General features: G+C 40.6%; 1 protein-coding gene across 2 annotated transcripts in view; it reads left to right on the forward strand.

Annotated features, from left to right (window-relative positions):
* The window catches only part of SLCO5A1 (solute carrier organic anion transporter family member 5A1), a 131,648-nt gene extending 108,821 nt beyond the window's left edge, over positions 1-22,827 (forward strand). For both annotated transcript variants that reach the window (XM_047727118.1, XM_047727119.1), the window contains 4 exons: positions 11,601-11,760; positions 13,753-13,994; positions 16,209-16,273; positions 18,915-22,827. In XM_047727118.1, the coding sequence (XP_047583074.1) occupies positions 11,601-11,760; positions 13,753-13,994; positions 16,209-16,273; positions 18,915-19,372 (925 nt within the window). In that variant the 3' untranslated portion in view covers positions 19,373-22,827. The remainder of the gene's footprint in view (positions 1-11,600; positions 11,761-13,752; positions 13,995-16,208; positions 16,274-18,914) is intronic.
* The last annotated feature ends 28 nt before the right edge of the window (positions 22,828-22,855 follow it).

Below are 22,855 nucleotides of genomic sequence, written 5' to 3' on the forward strand. Positions count from 1 at the left end.
TTCCCTTACATTTCTGGTGACCCTTAGCTTTCTCTTAGTATGGAAGAACACGCATTTAAAAAGCTGGGTAGGTGCTCTGTGTCTGATAGCAGAGCTTGCCATTTGGTGAATCTCACTGTCAGGTAACAGGAGGGCAGGAGGTGGCATTTTTGCTGGGGTGCTGGGTGTCAGAACCCAAGGTCTTAGCTCTGGGTTGCTTTGGCTCCTCAGGAACAGGATTCTCCTGTCTCTGGCTGCAGCTTTGTTGGGGTGGGTTCAGGGTTGTAAGCCTACCTGCTGTCATTCTAGAGCTGGGAGTGTGGGGTGGTGATGGGAAAGTGCCTGGGTCCTTCTGTTCACTCTGCAGACTTTTACTTAATTCCCCTGCTACCATTCTAGTACCTCACCAAAGGTCTCCTTTATGTATGAGGCTCTTAAGTCCATAGACTTTGGTTCATTTTCTTCAGAAAATAAAGAGGTTGAGGAAAGAGTAGTCATCTACTATCTAGGGTGGGGATGGGAATCTGCTTAAAGTTGTATCATATTTGGACCACCCTCTTTCTTGTGTTGTCTGTCCTTGAGTTCTAAAGACCCTTTCTTTCCCTGATTACTGGCCTTTCCCATGCTCATGTATTTTTTTTTTTTTAAGTTTTCAACATATCCTTTGTTTTATTGAATTTTTCTTTTTCCATGATCTTGCTTCAATTGGACTAATTGCTCTCTGGACATAAATTATATCCTGGGATTTCCTTTCATAGATCTCAATTGTATCCGCTATTTGTTTGTTTATTTGTCGACTCCTTGTTTTGCTGAAGAAAAATACCCAGATGCTGTTGGAGGAAAGAGTATGTGGGAGTAAAACTTTCTGAGCCCGTCAGTGTATTAGTGTCTTTAGTCTTCTCTCACATTTAGTGATGGTTTGAGTGGGTATAAAATTATAGGTTAAAAATTGCTTTTCTGGGAACTTCGAAGCCATTGCTTTGTCTTTTAGCATCTAATGTTGCAGATAAGAAATTTAACTCCAGTCCTAGCTCTCATTTGTCTGTGGCCAACTTTATTTGAAAGTTTTTAGGAAATATTTTATTCAGGGTATTCTGAAACTTCATAAGGAATGCTTCTCATTCTGATTCTTGGCTGGGCCCTTCCAGTGTCACTTTTTCAGAGAGGCTACCCCTCCCTGCCCAATCTAAGGGAGCCCACTCTCCTCTCATTCTTTTTTTTGTTTCCCTTTAAGATTTTATTGATTGATTGATTGATTGATTGATTTAGTGGGAGAGAAGGTGCACAAGTTGGGGAGAGGGGCAGAGGAGGAAGCAGACTCCCCACTGAGCAGGGAGCCCAATGTGGGACTTGATCTTAGGACCCTGACCGGAGGACAGACACTTAACCGACTGAGCCACCCAGGTGCCCTCTCCCCTCATTCTTTATCCCATCATTCCTCCTTAGTCTCCTTATAGCACTTACTACTAGCTGAAATTCCCTCATTTAATTATTTGCTCTGCTCATGCCTCCTGTTTCTAAACTATGAGCTCCTCGAGAACAATTACTATAGTGGCCTCCATAATAGTTGCAGCCTCACCATCTGAAGCAATGCAGGACCTTTGTTGCATGAGGGAAGGAATGAACAAATGAATGTTTTGGCCCAGGACTTTGTTCATTACGCTAGGCACCCTCTGAGCCATCTTATGCTAACACGTCTGTCTTCTTTACCCCAGAGAAGTTTTCTTCTGCTATAGCTTTATTCTCTCCATTTTCTGTGCACTCACCAGGACTCCTGCTAATCCAACACTGGGACTTACAGCCTTGTTGCCTGGAATTGTGGTTTGCTCTCTCATGTTTCCTCTGTCCTTCGCTATGAGAGATTCTACCATACTCTGTCGTCTATTCTTTATGTAAATTTTCTTTATTTCGAGAACTTTTTTCTTTCTTATATTCTGAGTATGCCCTTTTCATAACATTTTCTGTCCTTTTAAGGAGTAATTATCTTCTCAGATCTGTATATATAATTAGATTTTTCTCTTAACTTTGTTTTTATGCCTCACATTTTGCCATTTAATGTTAAGGGTGAGTTTTTTCTGTTTGTTTATTCTGGACTTTACAGGTCAACAAGACTCAGTCTGTCACCCTTCAGGTTATGTGCCCCACCCTCAGCCCCCCTACAAAAATTAGGGAATTTTAGCTTTTTAAATTTCTTTCGATATCTTCAGAGAAGAGCTTTGTGGAGAATGTTGGGCTCTGGTGGAGGTGAGTGAATATGAGAAAGGAAGGGCCCAACAATACAGTTTTCTCTCCCTCAAGCCTCAGCTTCATCCTTACCTTTGGCTTCTGCCACATCTGGTGACTTTAAGCTCAGAACTTTCTGCAGCCTTGTGGAGGGTTCTGGGGCAGGCTGGCTCTCCTCCAAGGCGGGGGATCTGCTCATCACATAAATTTATGCCTATCCACTTGCTATTTTCGTGAAATTTGGTGTCACTTTTCATTCCTCATTGCTAGTTTTATTCCTTTTAATCTTTCTTGCTTTAATTTTCAATGCATTCTCAGCAGGGAGGGAAGGCAAACTCACTGTCTTACCTGCTTTTAAACTGCAAGTCCCCTCAAGACTTTGGAGCCCTTGCTTCGCACCGTATCTGTCTTGCCAATCCTGAATCAACTGACTCTGGGCTCTCCAGCACCATGGGCAAAAATTATATAATTGTGCTGATTGGCGCCATTACAAATTTATGAGTTCCAATCTTAGCAGGCCCTCATCTTTGCTGAGCAATCCATTTCTTGGCCCTACTCAGCTTCCTTTCCTATGCCCCAGGATGGCTGCACTTTTAAAAATTCTTTTCTTGAAGTGTTCTATCTTAGTCTTGATTTTCTTCTTGGGCATCCCAGATTCTGTGTTAGTGAGAAAACAGAGGCACCAGTAAAGAACTTCTTGACCTCATCTCCACTCCCGCCCCCCACAAACTCTTTGGTCAAAGGTAGGTTTGTTTTCAAAGAAAAGGACCAGAGCCATCAATTTTCTAGCTGCGTGGCCTTGCAAGAAAACTGCCATATATTGTTGAGTATTGGCTTCCTCATTATTAAATTGGTGATAATGTCAGTGCCACTGGGTTGCAAGCATAATTAAAGTAAAACATATGTAGTTGAAAAGTTAAAATACTTCGAAGGGTAAAAAATGAGAAGTCAGCGTCTCTTTTCTCCATCCTCAATTTCCAGTTTGAAGCATTCCAGTATTCCAGACAAATGTTTGTAGTTTTGGTTTTGAGGATTGTATTAAGGAGGTTTTCTGATATTTCCTAGTGCAGTATCCAGCACATAGTATGTGCTGAAAATGTTAGTTTTTTTTTTAATTTAAGATTTTATTTATTTATTTGACAGAGAGAGAGATAGAGCACAAGTAGGCGGAGAGGCAGGCAGAGGGGGAGTGGGAAACAGGCTCCCTGCTGAGCAGAGAGCCTGGTGTGGGGCTCTATCCCAGGACCCTGAGATCATTATCTGAGCTGAAGGCAGAGGCTTAACCTACTGAGCCACCCAGGTGCCCCAAAAACGTTAGTTTCTTGTCTCTTCTCCCTTTTCTTCTAGATCATACGATGCTTTTCTTCTTTAAACTCCCTTTTCTTCTTTAAAAGATGAATGAATGTCTGTCATCTCCCTCTATGCAGGGATGTTATTCATCTAGTGATGCTAAACTTGTAAGAACTTGATGAGAATAAACGTCTACATCCACATCTAAATCCATGATTTATGGTATACTTCTTCTCATTTAATTGTATTTAATGAAGAAAAACTTGAGTAGGTGTTCTGAAGGCTGCTTCAAGGATCCACTCATTCCAGTATTTGTAGCCTGACTTCAAGCAAAGTTTATAAATCAGCAAAATAAAAACCCAATTTCCTTGGAAAATTCCTCTGGGTTCCCAAATACTTCTAGGAAGATAGTATACTAATACTGATAGTATAGTAAAATTGAATTAGTATAAACACTTGGTAGATGGTGTAGGTGAACAGGCTTGACACTTTTAGAGTAGCAGTTCTGTTTGTGTGAGGAATAAGGGGACCCAAGGAGGGTGTGGGCTACATTTCAGTCTCTACTTGTTCCTATGGCTGGGTCCTTTTATGCAGTGTACAACCTGCTCATTAGTATGAGTTGGCCTATTAAGTAAAAACTGTTTTCTGTTCTGTATGATTTTGAGGCTTCATATGGGATTTTTTTTTTTCTCCTTTAAAGCCAACAAAGAGAGAGATGGAGGGAGTGGCAGTGAAAAGGGGAGTCTTTGTTAGGCATCTGTTTGGCTCAGGTGTGGTAATTGGCACCTGTTTATGTGTATCTTTTTAATATAATGCTTACAACATTACTGTGTGCATGATTATCCATGTTTTAATTAAAGAAACTGGGCTTAGAGATGAAGTGATTGGCCCACAGTCCTCAGTTAATAAGGAGGAGGGCTGAATGAAACCCAGCTGTGTGAGGATGGGCGCATTCGTTAATTTTCTGTGCTTGGTTTCCACATTTTTAAGGTGAAAATACTGACAGATATGATCTTATTGAACTGCCGCGGGGACTGAATAAAGTGGTTGGTTCATTCCTTACCCTGTCTGCCTCTATTCCCTCATCATGAAGATGGGTTAATAACAGTACCAATCTCTCAGAAATAGAGAAAGGATAAAATCCATACATAATAAGCAATTGATAAATAAGGATTTAAAGATTTTATTTGTTTGAGAGAGAGAGAGAGAATGAGAGAGAGCATGGTGGGGGGAGGGTCAGATGGAGAAGCAGACTCGAGCCTGATACGGGACTTGATCCTCGGACTCCAGGATCATAGCCTGAGCCGAAGAAGTTGCTTAACCAACCGAGCCACCCAGGGGCCCAATAAATAACTATTTAAAATGGTATTTTTTTTTTTCTCATTTGGAATAAGAGAAAGAAACTCAGAAGGATTAAATAACTTGTTAAGTCACACAGTCAGAAAATGGGAGAACTAGAATTTGAAGCCAGGTTTCTCTGATCCCGAATGCAGTGCTTTTCATTATTCAAATGTTCTGAGAGAAGGAAAAGCAACGCAAAGAAGCAAGCACAGTGTATAGGCCGCCTCCATTTATTAAAGCTTGTATGAGAAGCTCCGGGTTCACCAGCAGGGTAAATCTTCATGATGATCCATCTTTCAATTAGTATCAAATGCTCAAGAGGCACCTGAATACCAGCTGTGGGGTTGAGATGTTTTAGAAAAATGAAATTTTCCTGTTGTGCCAAAATGGAATCACAGCCTTTTTGTGGAACGAACCTGACATGTTGTTAGTGGTTCCCCTAGAAAATTCAGATTTGACAACCAAGATGTAGAAACAACCTAAGCGTCCATCGATGGGTGAATGGATAAAGAGAATGTGGTGTATACATCCAATGGAATACGATTCAGGCTTAAAAAAGAAAGAATTTTGTAATACGTGGCAAAATGGATGAACCCTGAGGACATCATGCTACGTGAAATAAGCCAATCACAGAATGACAGATGAAGAAGGATTCTGATTCTATGAGGCATCTAAAATAGTTAAGGCAGAACAGTCGCTTGGGGAAGTGGAACACGGGCAGTTACCAGGCAATGGACATCAAGTTTCAGTCGATTAAGAGGAATAAGCCCTAGGGAATCGGCTGTACACCACTGTATTGTACACTTAAAATTTGCAAGAGGGTAGAGCTCATGGTCAGTGTTCTAATCACAATAAAATAAAATTAAAAGAAAGAAATTCAGATTTGAGAATTTGATGATTTTTCATAATGAAAGATCTTAGGCACTCTGGTTAATATCCTGGCCCATTCCCAACTCAGTTACATTCCCAGCACCCACTTGAGCATAAGATGCATGGATGCCTGCTTGTCATGTTTCTCAATAGGGAGACACTTAAGGGGAGGCAGAAAGATGGTTAAGGGGCTCCTCTTTGGTTTACAGTGAACTGTAGAAGTATGTCAGATAAATTTATGTATATATGTATGTATGTATGTGTGTGAGTGTGTATATATTCTCTCTCTCTCTATATATATATAAATGAACTATAAACTTACTAATAAAAGTAGCTAGGATAATCCAGAGACACACCTACTTAACATCTCTTGTAAACTGTCCTCTACTTTTCAGGAATTTCTTTTAAAATTAATAATGTCTATAATAATAAATATATTATTATATATAATATATATTCTATAATAGTTCTATATTCTATATTCTAAACAGCCTATATTCTAAATACATTCTATTTTTTTAATTCTAATTCTTATTTTGAATACATATATTAGAATTCTATATTCTAAATATTCTATAATAAATAAGAGGTCTTGAGTGGCACCCAAAGCTTTAAATAACAGGAGAAAACTTCAGTGGGTTAAACTGTCTGTGAGACACAGTTTGACACAGACACAGGAGATGAATGGTTTTGTTAGAGAATTTAGAAGTGATTGGCCAGACATGTTAGGTATCTGGAGAGCTGGTAGTAGAGTACTACCTACATACACCATATTACAGGAGCAGGAGTGATGACAAAGAGGATGAAATGCATTTTGGAAAAGTTGCAACAAAGGTCTGAATTAGCAGGCTCTATTGAATTTCTGTAGTCTTAGCATTTTGGCTCAATAAAACTATATTGAGAGAAGTAACTTCAGGGAAAAGTCCCTACCTCTGAGATTTTGGACTTGGTTGAACTTGGTGGATCTCTCCATCCAACAGTTACTGCCAAACACAGGAAACTGAGAAAATGCTTCCTTGTCATTTCACAGCTCAAGAAATCATCCTTGGAAAAGTTCTGGCCCAATCATTCAAGTCTGAAGTAATTTCAACCAGAAGATGATATAATAGATCTTAGTTTTAAGTTCAAAGAGATGACACTTGATAAATGAAAGATAATAAAGCTAGCATTATTAAATGATTTATCAAGACTCGGTACTGTTGAACAATTCTGTACATGGAAAACAGATTTAACTCCATTTTTAAAAAAAAATTACTTGAAGAAAAGGTAAAGAGCAAGGAATTCACATTATGCAATGTGTTTATATAAAGTCTTACTTAAGTCACAGTGTTCACAGTAAATCCTGACTCTTACAGCTCTGAGATGATTCTGACATGCTTGTGTGAAATACAGACACACAGGTGAAGCCAAACATACTTCCTAATTCCAACTGCAGGAAGGGGCACTGGGTGGCTTAGTGGGTTAAGCGTCTGCCTCTTGATATGGCTCAGGCCATGATCTCAGGGTTGTGAGATCGAGCCCTGCATCAGACTCTGCTGGGTGTGGAGCCTTCTAGAGATTCTCTCTCTCCCTCTCCCCTCCAGGCACCATCCCCCCCGCCAAAAAAAGAGAAGAAAGAAAAGGAAAAACACAATAAATGAACAAAAAGCTGCAGGTTATATGTATATGATTCAATCTGTTTTTGGCTCTTTCTAGCTTTGAACTTTGAACTGAACTTTGACAGTATCTATCCTCTCCAGTATTCAATTTCCTCATCTAAAAGATGAAGGCACAGTCATAATAATTTTAATTCTCATGAGGAATAAATGAGATAATTTATATAGAGATCTTGGTACACAATTCCTGGAGTAAAAATAGGGCTATGTAAATGTTAGTTTTAAATGATAACTTTGATTATGATGATAATAATAATAATTATAAACCTGAAATTGAACAGCTATATATAGCCAGGGAAGCATTTTAATATGAAGCCAAAAATTAAGTGGAATCAAAAGGAAACATTCTAATTGAAATCTTCTTGAAGGTTGAGATAAATTGATAGCAATTAAGATATTATGAGAAAGATATCAAGTTTTTCTTGGTGATTAGTATATTGTGATAAAAGAGTATTTGCTACATGAATCATATTCTTCTAATCCATGTGACTTGAGCATAAGATGCATGGATGCCCACTTGTCAAGTTTCTTAATAGGGAGACACTTAAGGGGAGGCAGAAAGATGGTTAGAGGGCTCCTCTTTGATTTGCAGTGACCTGTAGAAATATGTCAGATGGGGAGGTCCAAGTAATCTTTAGGTCTTTTGGTGGAGTGATTTGACATACTTTGTGTGTGTGTGTGTGTGTGTGTGTGTGTGTGTGTGCGCGCGCGCGCGCTTGTGCTCACACTAGTGAGAAAGAGAGGGATTGAGACAGAGACAGAGAGATAAATTTGAGAGCAACTGTGTCCTTACTTACCCAGCTGTAATGGCCCCATGGTAGACGTTATGACTTATGTTAAACCATGATATGTTTGATTTTTATATATTACTATATTACTTTAAATAAACGTTGATCCTCAAGCAATTGATTTGATAAAGACTGGGCGACAAACTTGCTCATTTTCCCTTTTTTGTTCACTTGGTCTCCCTGTGGCTGGTTTTCTTGAAGTCTTAATGATGGCGGGCATGTCATTACATCTCTCATAGTTTCTTTAAAACCAGCAAGTGGTACTCGATGGTCTCAGAGACTGCTCCCATCTGTCTAGTTCTGTAATTCTGCAATTCTAGGTAAGATCTCATGTGTGACTCTCACAGGCTTGCATCTTGGACTCTGTGGGTGGTTGTTGGTCCACTTGTTAGTGAAGCCTTTTTCTATTTTCTCTCTCTCTCTCACTCTCTTTTGAGATTTTATTTATTTATTTGTCAAAGAGGGAGAGAGGACGCACAAGCAGGGGCAGCGGCAGGCAGCAGGAGAAGCAGAATCCTGCCTGAGCAGGGAGCCTGATGCGGGACTTGATCCCAGGGTCCTGGGATCATGGCCTGAGCTGAAGGCAGACATCTAACTAACTGAGCCACCTAGGCGTCCCCTTGAGGCCTTTTTCTTCACTTGGAAATGAACACTTACCTTGCCTCTGAGCTGCCAGGAGCCTTTTACTTGTAAAGCTAACTTGTCAGAAATGCTTTAGTTATTGGAAACGTGATGCACAGTCCCTTTGCACAGTGGAGGTGTGGTGTCCCACGGCCCTTGTGCATTTGTCCTCCCATGGTGGGTTCCCTTCAGGCTAATGAACGGTTGCTTAGTGTTATTCATGTTTACACACTTATACCCTTATTATAACCCAGCCTGTTTTCTGGAAAGTGAGTCATAGTCAAACAAGACATTATTACTCTTTAAAATGTATTTCTTTTGTAAAATCTGCACCATGTAGCATCTTAACCATGTTGGTATCTTTCCTTTTTTGGTGCCACTCTGGCCTTTTCCCCTAATGACTTTCTCATGAATGCCCACTTCTTTTCACTGCTATTTATGTTTGTTGCCTGTTTTGATTTTCTTAGAGCCTTACTGGATCGTTTCTTTGTTTCAGACATCATGTTCTCATGAGAAAAGCAAACATACCCAACGTGACCTGGGACTGGCTCTGTTTCTGGAACTCAGGAAAGCTTTTGCTTCCTGTCATCAGTGGGTTTTGAGCATCTGTTTATATTCTCCTAGATTCCTTTCTGAGTGGACAACCCATGAAAGAGAGGTGTTTGGGAGCTTGTGGAGGTCATAAATGAATATGAATCATGCTCTTAATAAGAAATTCCTTATAACTTCTTAATAGCAATAGTAAGAACTATAGTGTATGGATTTGGAGCCTGTCATTTTTAGTGACGAAGCACGCAGACATATAAAACCCCTTTTATTTGGTCATGGCTTGCAATGTGGCTCTTGAAGAACTAGCAAAGAGAACAGTAATGGACACAGAACACTTTTTATATGGTACCTGTTAAGACAGCACTAATCAGCATTAAAATAAATCATTTGGCCTCTCTGGACCTCCATTTAGTCATTTGTGGGATATAGTAGTAGGTCTGGAATAGGCTTTCTCACCTCATCCTCAAGACCACTAAGACTCGGGCAATGGGAGTCGTGCGGGGGTTGTGTGGGGGTTTAAATTGTGCATGAGGGCACAAATGTAGTCATCAGGGTTGTTGTATGTGGGGGTGGTGTGGGGTGGTTCTGTGTATTGGAGCACGTCTAGAAGCATCTGTGGCCCCTACCCAGTGAGTAGCACTCCCTTAGTTGTGACAACCAAAATGTCCCCTAGGGAACAAGATTGCCTCTGTGGAGAATTACTGGCCTAGAATCACATATTTTTAAAAACATAGAACAAAATAATATGAATCCAAGAGTTTGTGGGCATAATCATCAAAGTTTTATGACAAAATTTCTTCTGAGAGTCACATGAATGAAGAACAGGTTATTTCACTTTGCCTCCTTAGAAGCCTTTCTTCATAAGTTTTTAAAAAGATTTTATTTATTTATTTATTTATTTATTTATTTATTTATTTATGATAGAGAGAGAGAGAGCAGGAGCAGGGGAGCAGAGGGAGAAGGATTGCAGGAAGCAGGCTCTCTGTGAGCAGAGAGCCCTATGTGGGACTCAGTCCCAGGACCCTGGGATCATGACCTGAGCCAAAGGCAGACACTTAACCAACTGAGTCATCCAGGTGACCCTCTTGATAAGGTTTGAATACAGCTATGAATTTTTTCCTTTAATTAAAATTTGAGGACTCAGTTATCAACGTGTAAAAGAGAACACAGGAGAGACACCTTTGAACAAATAATGCTTTATGTGTGTAGACTAACACACAGAGTTGGGACGAGGAGTGGTTACTCAACACAGGCATTAAAGATAAGTTCTGGTATGTAAGAGACATTCTAGAATATTGTTGGATGGTGGACGGATGATGGATCTGCTATTACTCATGTGGTTTTGGGAACAGTATTTCATCAGTGACAAAAATAGTGGTCATAGAAGCCAAGGAAAGAGGTCACTGGAGAACCCCTTTCATTCTTCCATGGGTCCCTCCTGGGTCCCTGCCTGTGTCTGCTCTTCCACAGCATTTTCTTCTACTTCTCTCCCCAGCCCTATATCCTTACTTGCTCCCCCTGTCCTTTATATTTGTTGCCTAGATCGATTGTATTGGAACTTTTCATATTGTATCATTTCTTTGTATCAGACATCATGATCCTATGAGAAAACAAAACCTACCACTTTGACTGGGAACCCACATCTGGGCATTCTGAAGTAAGGACTGAATCATTCATTCCTCTCTGGTTGTTTGAATCAAAACTAGTGATGTGATTCCCGTTCTTCTTTGAAAATCACTTATGACTCAATTTCTAGAGTCCCATGTCTTTCTTTGATAATTTCTTCCAGAACAATTCAAGTTTTTGGTCAGAGGAACCTGTGTCGACAACTGTGATGGATGGATTTTGCTGGTGCCCTCCTAATGGTGTTATTGATCTGGCAAAGGAAAGTGTTTCCTCTCTTTTATAGTTAAAGAAATCGAGGCCTGGGTTTGTTCAGACAGAAAGCTTAATGTCTACAATAAGCGAGTAGTTATACAGGGGTTAGAACAGCTGAGCCCAGATCTGTGGCACCAAGATGGAAGACAGAATTGACGCATGATACGTAATTTGATACAGAAGTCTTAATTTTATGGTACCAGAAGATTGAAACTTTTTTTGGTGCTTTGTTTAAAATGATACTAAATGATAATTATCCAAGGTGGTTACTTGACAATACCACAGCTTTGATTTAATGGGACTAGCTTCTCTAAAATGGACAAACTACGTAACGTCGAATGTCGAGAACTTTCTTTAGAGTTTTATTTTAGTAAATGTTGCTCATGACCTGCTTTTTCCTCTCTAGACCTTCTCTCACCATGCCTCACAGGAACCTGACAGGAAGCTGCAATGTTAATTGTGGTTGTAAGATACACGAGTACGAGCCAGTCTGCGGATCAGATGGAATTACATACTTTAACCCTTGTCTGGCTGGCTGTGTTAACAGTGGTAATCTTAGTACTGGGGTGAGTATTTTTCTCAAGTTCCTGTACTGTTGTTGATCCAACATCCTGTGACAAGGACATGTTAGGATTCACAGGCTAACACGTGGCTTCCATTCCTCTTTTCAAGAAATTTCAAATAACCTACAAAATACATCTTGACAAAAAGCCAGAGGAAAGAAAATTATGCAATGCTATCATTTTCTTCAGGGACGAAGGGAGCATGTGGGTGCAGTGACTTATTTCCACATCAGCCCTCTCCCACTTCACATTCTGTGCCAACTCAGTGAAACGTGAGAAGGTTGAATGCTAGGCCTCTCATTTCTTACTCTGCCAGGGCCCTTGTGATGCATTTGAAGGTCAAGATGACCACATTTGGTGCTGGCAGAAGAGAATAGGCGAGCACCTTCTTTGATCAGAGTCTGCGAAGATGGGCAATGGCCATTTTTCATAGAATATGAGTTCAAACTTTCTTTTTCTTTCTTTCTTTCTCTCTCTCTTTCTTTCTTTCTCTTTCTCTCTCTTTCTTTCTTTCACTTTCAGAGTAAAGATATTTCTGTCAGTTCAAGAATAGGCTATTTTGAGAATTCCCTTCCCTGTGAATTATAAATAAGCTGTAATATTGTGGGAGGTTTTCATATTCTACTCAGTTCTTTACTGAGCCTGATTTCATTCTTTGCATAAGGACAGATTGTAGGAGGCTGCTTTAATTAAAAAGTTAAGGTGCATTGGCTTGTATTGTGTAGGTGTTAAGGGATTAGACCATTGACGGTATGTTTTGGGTTTGTCATATTTGATTTCTGAGTTTTAAGCTATACTGATAAATGGAGAAATCCTGTTGCTGGCTCCCCATTATATAATTGGTGAGTGCCAAGTTGGAAGAGACAACAAGATCTGTTCTCAGTGGCTAAGTCCTTTCTTGGGAGTGAGCGAGGGAGTCCTCTAAGGCACAGTCCTCATTCTTAAAAAGAGGCCAGCAGTCCCTGAAGCACAGATGGCCAAACGGATCCCATTCTCATATTTGTTGCTACTGCTTCTCTAAGTGGCTGAGAGCTCACAGTGACAGGGAGTTCAAGCCTGATGTCCGTTCAGTAAAAACAATGTAAGAGGCAGAAAGATTCATTGGTTGCTTTTATTTGAAATACCTTTTTAGGTCCTTGAATTAGCTTATTTCAAACGAAACAGTCAATGATATGTTCCCTGGTCTTGGCCTTGGAGTCATCAACGGCTGCATCACGTGTTCTCTGCATTTATTTAACAAATATTTATGTTAGGTCCTATGCTGTGTCCAGGCTGATGCCAGGGGCTCTGGTGGGCACAAGTAAACAGAAAGCTTGGTTCCTGTTTTCGAGGGGCTTCTTTAATCAGACAGCCCAAGAATTGCACAGCAGTGGGAGCAGGATATAGTTGTGACCAAAATGAGCATATGGAATGTGAACGCTGTGGAACAGAGTGCTGAAAGCTCCTTATAAAAGTTAGGTTTAAACGATTTGGCCCGCAGACACTGTTGGATGCACACTTTAGATCATTACTGTTAGCAAGGAGGCTGTATTTTCAGTTAAATATTATGCATATTTTTTAAAATTTAAATTCAGTTAGCCAACATATAGTACATCATTAGTTTCTGATACAGAGTTCAGTGACCCAGCAGTTGGGTGTGATACCCAGTGCTCATCATATCACTTGCCCACCTCCCAATTACCCCATCTGCCCCTACCTACCTCCCTTCCAGCAACCCTCGGTTTGCTTCCTAGAGTTAAGAGTCTCTCATGGATTGTCTCCCTCTCTGATTTCTTCCCATTCAGCTTTCCCTCCCTTCTCCTATGAGCCTCTGTTGTGTTTCTCATGTTCCACATATGAGTGAGGCCGTATGATAATTGTCTCTCTCTGTTTGACTTATTTCGCTCAGCAAACATTACCCATCCTTAAATACTAGAGCTATTTTAGAGCATTTGACTTCGTCCTAATTTTCCTATGCTTTAGGTTGGCTCACAACCCATCTTTGCTATCCCTTAGATAAGGAATTACACAGAATGCACCTGTGTCCAAAGCCGGCAAGTGATCACTCCACCCACGGTGGGACAGCGCGGTCAGCTCCGTGTGGTTATTGTCAAAACCTATCTCAACGAGAACGGCTATGCTGTGTCCGGGAAGTGCAAACGAGCCTGCAATACCCTTATCCCATTCTTAATTTTTCTCTTCATTGTCACCTTCATCACAGCATGCGCCCAACCGTCAGCCATCATAGTGACACTCAGGTGAGAACAGCACTCTGCTTGCCTGGTGGCGGGGGGCAGGGGTGTACACTGAGAATGGCCAGAGAACACTGTTCCAAGCTGGGACTGGTGTGGTAAGGTGGAGAGGAAAGCAGAGTTAGAGTGTATGGGGAAGCACGCAGACCTTTGCCTGTTGAATTTATTAAGAGAAGTGTTTTCCCAGATCAGGAAGGGAATGGAAGGTTGTAACGTTTCATACCCCAGAACGTTCTTTATTCAGATGGGTTCTAGGTTTGCAGTTTAGTGAAACTTCTTTGGGGTGCCTTTGGCTCCTGAAGTCTGTGCCCTAAATGGTTCAAGTTCAGGGGCTGAAAGCTGTCACCATGTTAGCCACAAGGACCCTGACTCCAGATGGGGCAGGAAGTCATTTGGTGAAGTCTCTAAGTCTCACATACAGTGACGAGTATTATCTCCAACCTGGTAGGTAGGTAGTGCCCCCAGGATCAGTGGACGTTTCATGCTGGGCCTGCAGTTCAAAATGCAGATTTCATGAATTTTACGATCATATAAAGTTTTGGAGTTGAAACAAGGAAAGGACAGACTGGGAGATGTCATTTTCCAGCTGTTCATGCTGTGTTTTATTAGGTATCCCGTTTATGGTTTTTTGCTTATAAGAGAACACAGGCGTTGCTTTAATGGAAGTCCTGTTAAAAATGTTGACACTGACCCATTCAGATCAGTGTGTTGGCATTTGCCGTAAAAGCTGCAGTGGGCAAAGGAGGGAAGGGGACAGCATGGTGACGGAAACACATGCCCCCAGAAGCAGCTTCAGGGGACCAGTGGAGGCAGTGCAACAAAGTGAGGAGGAAAGGGAATCAGTCCTCATTCTCCCTTTACCTCTTCCCTGGCTTCTCAGCACCCCCCAGTGCTGGGCACCTGGTGGTCATACTTGCTGGGATGTCATTCTTAGCAGGACAGTTGGGCTGTTTGCTGCTGCTTCTGCACATTTTGGCTTCCTTTCTTTATGGGATACTGAGTTAGATGTATGATAACAGCACCGGGTGGGAAGACCCGTTGGTTGAATCTCTCAATTCCTCCGACAACGGATACTTACAGAGTCACAATGGTGTGTGCAGCATGGGGCAAATTGCTAGGAAAAGATAAGGAAGATGGGGAGAAGATGGCAGGTGCGTGGGTCCTGGGGAAGTGGACATGCTTTACCTAGAACTCAACGTGTATAGCACAGAAAAGATCAGGCACTTCATCATTTTAAAAAATGAATCCTTAATAATCTCATTCTTGAAACTTTAATTTTGCAAGAGATATTAAATAACCCAGATCAGGGCTGCCCATGTCATGGCAAATCACCAGCTGGCTTCTAACCCAAAACTTCAGAAAAAGAGCCCTTTAATCTTTGCTAATTACAGATCAATAGACTCCAGTCTTCCTGCCATATAGGAATTACTTGGAGCATATGTTTTGGGAAAAGAAGAAAAACATGAGGTGGTGGGAGGGATTCACTCTTTTTCTAACGTTTGACTTGTTTTGCATCCTTTCTTGGGACTCTACTTCTTTCTTTAAGTTCTTTCCTCTGTACTTTCCCTTGAGAAATTACAGGAATAACTTTCAGTCGACACACCTGCCCTCTGGAAAGTGTAGGCAAATAGAAAAAAAAAAAGAATGCAGTAGTTAGGATAAATTATCATATCTATTTTTTGACGGAACTGATTTTATTTATTTATTTATTATTTATTTTAAAAAATATTTCATTTATTTATTTGACAGACAGAGGTAACAAGGAGGCAGAGAGGCAGTCAGAAGAGAGGCGGGGCGGGGGGAGCAGGCTCCCCACTGAGCAGAGAACCTGATGCAGGGCTCGATTCCAGGACCCTGAGATCATGACCTGAGCCAAAGGCAGAGGCTTAACCCACTGAACCACCCAGGCATCCCTCACAGAACTGATTTTAGAAGCTCAGAGCTGATTTTGCCCCTTCAACCATGAACCTTTGGCCCTCCACCAATATTTACCCAGAAACAGAGTTAATCAGGACTTCTTTGAGTCTTCAATGAGGAGAACTCATTCACTGATTTAGCTACCTCAGCAGTCTTGTTTGGCTGTTGTTAATAAATTCTAGGAAATAAATATTTTGGCACAGCCACTCTTGCTCTCTGGCTCTGTACTAAGCAGGCTTGATTTGATGTTTGTTTTCTTGAGGCCAATGTTATAAAACATTTCTTTCTTTCCCTTCACCATAGGTCAGTAGAAGATGAGGAGAGACCTTTCGCGCTGGGAATGCAGTTTGTTTTACTGCGAACACTTGGTATGTTCCTGAATTTCCGCATGGGCCTCTTAGTTCCTCTTTACAGATGGCAAATTCTCATGGTCTTTTAAAAAATGGCAAGTCGATCATTTGTTACCCTTAGTAGTAGCTAGGACTTTATGGGTTAGCGGCGAGGGCACAACTTTCTTATTTTCTGATTTGAACTAGAAGCTACCCAGTCCTGTCGTTTGAGGAAACAGAATACAACGGACTTTAGAACAGTTTCTTTTTCACCATAAGCATAAATGTGGGCTAAATGCCCTAGAGCGTTTTTGGTACCATAAGAAATATTGAACCAAGCTATTATAGTAGGCTTATTATGATCCTGGCATTTTTGTCCCTTTATGACTTTTTTCACATGAAAGTGATGGAAATTGGCACTCGTATTATTTGCAAAGATTTTAATTTCTTACTTCTTTATAAGAATTTTATTGGGCCAGGCAAAAAGGATACCTATTGAGTTTTCTGAGAAAAGAAATTAAAAATTCTGAAAAGAAAAAAGAAATATCCCCAAATTGATACATCAGGAGTCCCCTTTACTTATTAACAAGAGAAGGTCATTAGCACGGTCTGTATATGGCAGAATTCATTAAGGCGTGAAGAACATCATTCTGATTTTGACAAACACTGTCTCACTCTGTCGTGTTTTGGGACAATGCATGGGAAATATCTTGTGAAGTAGTCCATTGCCTTGATCAATTTCAACGTATTTTTTATTGACTTCCCCATCATCAAGCATATTTTTTCTTTGACTAGTGGCAGTCTGTCATTTTCTTCAGCTGTTGTTTCTCCCAGTAATCAGTATCATTGTCCACAAGACAAAAAAAAAAAAAAAAATGAAAGAAAAAGAAATAGGTTTTTTGATTTAAATTTTTAATTTCCATTTTGAAGGGCGAAACACTTTAAAATGGTATCATTTGACCCTCTGAAACATTAATCTTCTCTGGAATTCTCAATTTATCATTACGCTGTGGTTGGTGGCCCAGTCTGGGAGTAGGGAGTTTTCTCCGGTCACCCTCAGAGGTTTCTGGTTGCATTGAGTGGGTGGCTTATTTTTTTGGTACCGATAAAACTCTGAAGGTCCCATTTTTCAAAGCCAGCTGGCGAAAGGAAATTCTGGCATGCTTTGATTTACTTAAGAAGCTTGCCTTATACTTCCTGTTGAAAACTAAAAGTTGTTTTCAAAGAAGGAAATTTGTTTAGCGAAGAGGTAGTTGAATAGGAAAAGAAAAAAATAGGTCCTCCTTTTTGCTCTGCTTGTCTTTGATGTCATGGAGCTGGGGTAGTTTCATATGGAATTGGAGGTAAAGGTAAGTCAATAGAGGGTTGTCGCAGTGTCAGGAATAAGTGAAAGGAGGACATTTCAGTCATCTATTTAAGTCAGACTTGACTTAAGTTCTATTGATTATGAAAAAGCTATAGTTGGGCCAACAAACCAATTTCCATTCCCCAAAATTCCAAACAAAAAGGGAATTTTAAGTATTTTAGTAATGTTATATTTTAATTGTAATGAACATACGTCATTTGAAATGAATACAATATATTTAAAAATACATCACTTAGTCCACCGACTTCCCTTCCTTCCTCACTTTTCTCTTTTCTTCCCCCTTTTCTCCCCTGCTCCTTCTGATCACTTCCTTGTATAAACTAATCGAGGATCCATGGGCTGTCCTGAGGGGTCCTCGGGACGCAAGGAATAAAAGACTTGGCCTCTGCCATCTAGGAAATTATGGGAGACAAATCTGCAAACACTTTCATTGCTAAGTGATAGTTGGTGCAATGAAGGTGTATACAAAATGCAGTGGGAATACAGTGGCATCTGAGTGAGTGAGGAGTTTAAAGGAGGGTTAGATGATTGTAAGGTGAACAATTTGGGGATGGAGCACATTTCAGCAAAGGGAGTAACATATGGTGAAGGAAGTCTACTTGGGTAGACTTTCTTTCTTATGGGAGTGAAGAAATGTCTATCTCATTGCCCAAACAACGAAGCTACTATTCATCACAGACGTTTCCTAAGCTTCAAAGATGAATTTTATGCCTTAGTTATTTCCATGCCCCAAATATCTTTATACAGTTTGCCATTTGATGTGGTTTCTGGCTTATAGGGGACAGTGTTTTCCTCGTACTCTTCCCGCACCCGAGGACTAGAACCCAACCCCGTAAGAACTAAGTGTACTGCATTTTAGTGGTTCATAAAGGGTCTTAGTATAGCCTCTTGAGTATTTAATGACAAAATCTGATTTTTAAGTTTAAAAGGATCGCCTGATTGAATTTTTTAGCAATCGACATTTTTACATATAACATAGAACAATAACGTATTCTAACTGAGTGGCAAATTGGAAGATTTAAAGTATTTATAATTCCGTGAACGTTTTTATAATACCTATATTATGATATAGGTATTATATTATAATTCTATATCTTATAATAAGATATCTTATTATATCTTATTATATTATAATAAGATATTATAATATTATAGTATAATAAGATGTGCCATAGTTAAAACAGGCACTTAATACAAGAAAACCACTGTCCTCAACAGGTCCGAGAGCAAACAAGCACCTTGCTCATCTACAGATCTGTTTTCTCTGATAAGATGGGCTAAATAACGTTCTTGTCTTCTTCTCTCCCGCTCTAGCATACATTCCTACGCCAATTTACTTTGGCGCCGTCATCGACACCACGTGCATGCTCTGGCAACAGGAATGTGGAGTGCAAGGCTCTTGCTGGGAGTACAACGTGACATCGTTCCGTTTTGTCTATTTCGGTTTGGCGGCTGGCCTCAAATTTGTCGGCTTTATTTTCATTTTCCTGGCCTGGTACTCCATTAAGTACAAGGAGGATGAGCTGCAGAGGCGACAGTGGAGAGAATTCCCTTTGAGCACTGTGAGCGAGGTGGTGGGTCACACCGACAAGGCCGATAAGTATGCCCGGACTAGATCGTGCCCGGCTTTCAGCAGCCAGGGGGATTTCCGTGAAGAGACTGGTCTGCAGAAAGGGATCCAGTACACAGCACAGACCTATCCGGGGCCCTTCCCGGAAGCAATAAGCTCCTCCCCAGACCCGGGGCTGGAAGAGAGCCCTACTGCCATGTAGCCTCCCTCCTGAAGCTTGAAAACGGAAGACTTTAGTTTTGTTGGTTGAGTTGAATATGGCAACTTGAGAAACACCCGTGCCTTCTTTTCTTTCTTTCTTTTTTTAACCTCTAAAGATGCAATCCTCAAACCAACAAAACTCAGTATACACAGCCACTATTGAGTGAGGGCTGGATACCTCAACTAGACTGAGAGCCTTTACCCCCTTCTCTCCAAGAAGGAGGAGTTCAGACAGATTTGTTACCATTTCTGCTATGTGAATTTCATGCTCGTGCTCCAGGGTGGCATAAGGCTGAGAGGCGCCTGGTTAATGAAATCTTGGGAAGTGTATTGGTAGTACATATCATTAGCATACACTCCAGACAAAGGTGAGCTTGACCATGACTTTGCATTTACAAATCAGTTTTTAAATATGAACACCTACTGTGAGTTCCGCTACAAAGCACAAACGGATTTGCCTCAACTATGCAATTTTGATTGGGAAAATGTAAGTGCAGCATGTTACTTTTTCTTTTAAGAGACTAAAGCAGATACATTTTTGAAAAGAGGACAATAAACCTTTCCTAAAGTACTGTTATTAGCATTTTAAGCCATAGCAGAATTATAAATCAGGTAGAATTTTTCAAATGCTTCAAAGGAATCATATGCATAGTGTGATAAAAGGAACAGCTACTTTATTTCATAAGACACTTTCTTTTTTAGTCTGTCTGCCCCATCATAAGGTAAAGAGTCTGCTGAATCGTCAATCTGATAGCTTGAGTGTAAACCCCGGTATTCTCCTGCCAGAGGCTTTAAAACTAATGTGCTAAACAGTATGGCTGGAACCTGACTTAAGATGCATCATAAGGAGAGAAACTGATGGCTTTCTCATCCAAAGATGAAATTCATTCATTCATTCATTCATTCATTTCAAAGATGAAAGCAGAAATTCTTTTAGCTCTTGTGGGCCCGCACAAGGGTAGCTAAGAATCGTAACCTTGACACTCAGAATAGTTGGAAAAAGAAATTCCACAGAGGTAAGACCGAGTCCCATCTGATCGTTTTAGTTATACGCCTAGAAACCCTAGCAAATCATTTTCTTTCTTGTGTACAGAAAATTGCTGTGGTTGCCCCCTGAAGTTGAGTAATTAAATCAGGAAAGCTCATACCTGTGATAAGAAAATCACTCTGAATACAGGAGGAGGCGGATCTGTGAGCTGTGAGAGTCTGATCCTAAGTCAGGACTGAAAATTACTTAAAATCAACTCTCTGTCATACTGAATTCCCTTTATCAGAGCTAGAACGATTTTACATCTCTCTTTGATTCTTTCCTCCTGTTAACCGTCCCGAAGTGATTCTTCGAGAGGATTTCTCTGTTCCTAAATGCACTTTGTGCTCATTATCCATCATCCTTTTGAGTTCCTCCCAGCACATCGCTTTGACTTAGGTGCCACACAGAATGCTTTCTACATGATTCTTAAGGTAGATGCTTCCTGACAGCACTCTGGACTGACAGCAAGTTAACTCATGGGGTCTTGGTTGCTCAGAAAAAGAATCCTGACAACCCGGATGTCGGAGGGACGCCGAAGGTCCAAATACCAGTATAATTGTGAACAGTTTCTGCCAAGGAGGCTATGATTATGTAGGGGCTAATTTAGGAACTGATTTCCTTGGCTGGCTTACACTCTTCCGTAGAGGGGAAGTGAGTGACAGAACTGTCCCGTGATTCAAGCTTTCTGCCCTTCATCCTTGGAGGAGCTGGTGGAGTTGCATGAACATTCCTGGGTTCAAGGTCATTTTCCTCTCCACCTAAGAACGGTGTTGTCAAATGGTTCTTTTGGTGGCATGTGGTTTGTGGCGAGGGTTATTACTATTAGACCGAATAATGTCTGGAAGGGGTGGAGCCAGTGGTCTCAGGTGACAAGGACTGCCCTCGAAATGGTCTCATTTGGCTGAGTCGTAAGTCTGCTGTTGCCTGTAATTACACTGGTGTCTGTCCAACTTGTCTCCACATGGTATATACAGAGAACATTGTTGATTCACTTAGTGTCTACTCTGGTGCCTCAGGGTTCCCCTTTACTCTCTAAAAGATCTTTGATCTTTTAGGTCTGTTAGAAAGTTTCCTTTTGTGTTAGAGCTGAAGATAAACAGGTTGGGGAGAGGTGGTATTTGCAAAAGAATTGCATCGAGAGAATTTGGATGGAATTAGCACCTTTTTTTTTTTTTTTTAAAGCTAAGATTGTTCTGTTCCAACACTCTTAGGATCTGTCTCTTCCTGGTAGTGTATTTTTTTTTTAAGATTTTATTTATTTATTTGACAGACAGAGATCACAAGTAGGCAGAGAGGCAGACAGAGAGAGAGGTGGAAGCAGGCTCCCTGCTGAGCAGAGAGCCCGATGTGGGGCTTGATCCCAGGACCCTGGAATCATGACCTGAGCTGAAGACAGAGGTTTTAACCCACTGAGCCACCCAGGCGCCCGCTGGTAGTGTATTTTGAAAAGGAGCTGCTCTCAGAACTCCAGGGTAGGAAGTGACAGATTCTTCACGTATAATTAGACAGTCCCCTTTCTCTACACTGAACAGTCATCCATCCAGTTCAGCAACCAGTGACCAATTCTCTATCAGGCACTATTTCAGCCAATTACCATCTGCTGCTCTGTGAAATTCTTCAGGTCGACTGGCCAAAACTCAAAGAAATTAGCCTAAATTGTATACCACAATTGTTAATATTGTACTTCCTCAAGTATGTGATACTTATAAATAGAGGGTGTATCATTCATGTGTTGTTGGTTAATGTAGAATAAGTAGTAAAAATCACAGAAGACTGAAGTTTTAGAATACGTACCGATCAAGAATTGTCCCCCAACTGCTTTGGGTCCTGGTGGCATCCTTGGAATATTGCATAGTCAACTAAAGTGACTATCTTATAAATGGCACCATTTAACTGTAGATATGAGGTTCTCACATGTTGGTAACTTTACAGTCACAACTCCTATTTTAAATTTAACTCCCATTTTCCATGAACTTAGGCTTCTAAATACTTGTTTTGGAAAAAGGTCATCTTGTTCTTTTTTTAGCCCTGTAGATTAATGTATTATTTGGCTTCATAGGCATATATAATATCCTTGAGTCTAGCCTATTAATTTAGAAACTCCCAGGGGGAGGGTGGGTGGTTGAAGCACATTTTTGTTATCTTCATTAGTATGAAGTCCTCTTTTAGATAGGTTTAATTCTTGAAAACTTTCAAAAGTCATTCAGAACTAAGGTCGGAGGAGAAAGGAGGAGCAGAGAAGAAACAAATTAGCTTTTGTGGAGTGTTGAGTATTTCAGAGAATTTTGTTAAGTATTTAATATACATCATTTATTTATTTTTTTTTTAAAGATTTTTATTTATTTATTTGACAGAGAGAGATCACAAGTAGATGGAGAGGCAGGCAGAGAGAGAGAGAGGGAACCAGGTACCCTGCTGAGCAGAGAGCCCGATGCGGGACTCGATCCCAAGACC

This window comes from Lutra lutra, chromosome 4 (assembly GCF_902655055.1).
Source record: "Lutra lutra chromosome 4, mLutLut1.2, whole genome shotgun sequence".
Taxonomy (NCBI): Eukaryota; Metazoa; Chordata; class Mammalia; order Carnivora; family Mustelidae; genus Lutra; species Lutra lutra.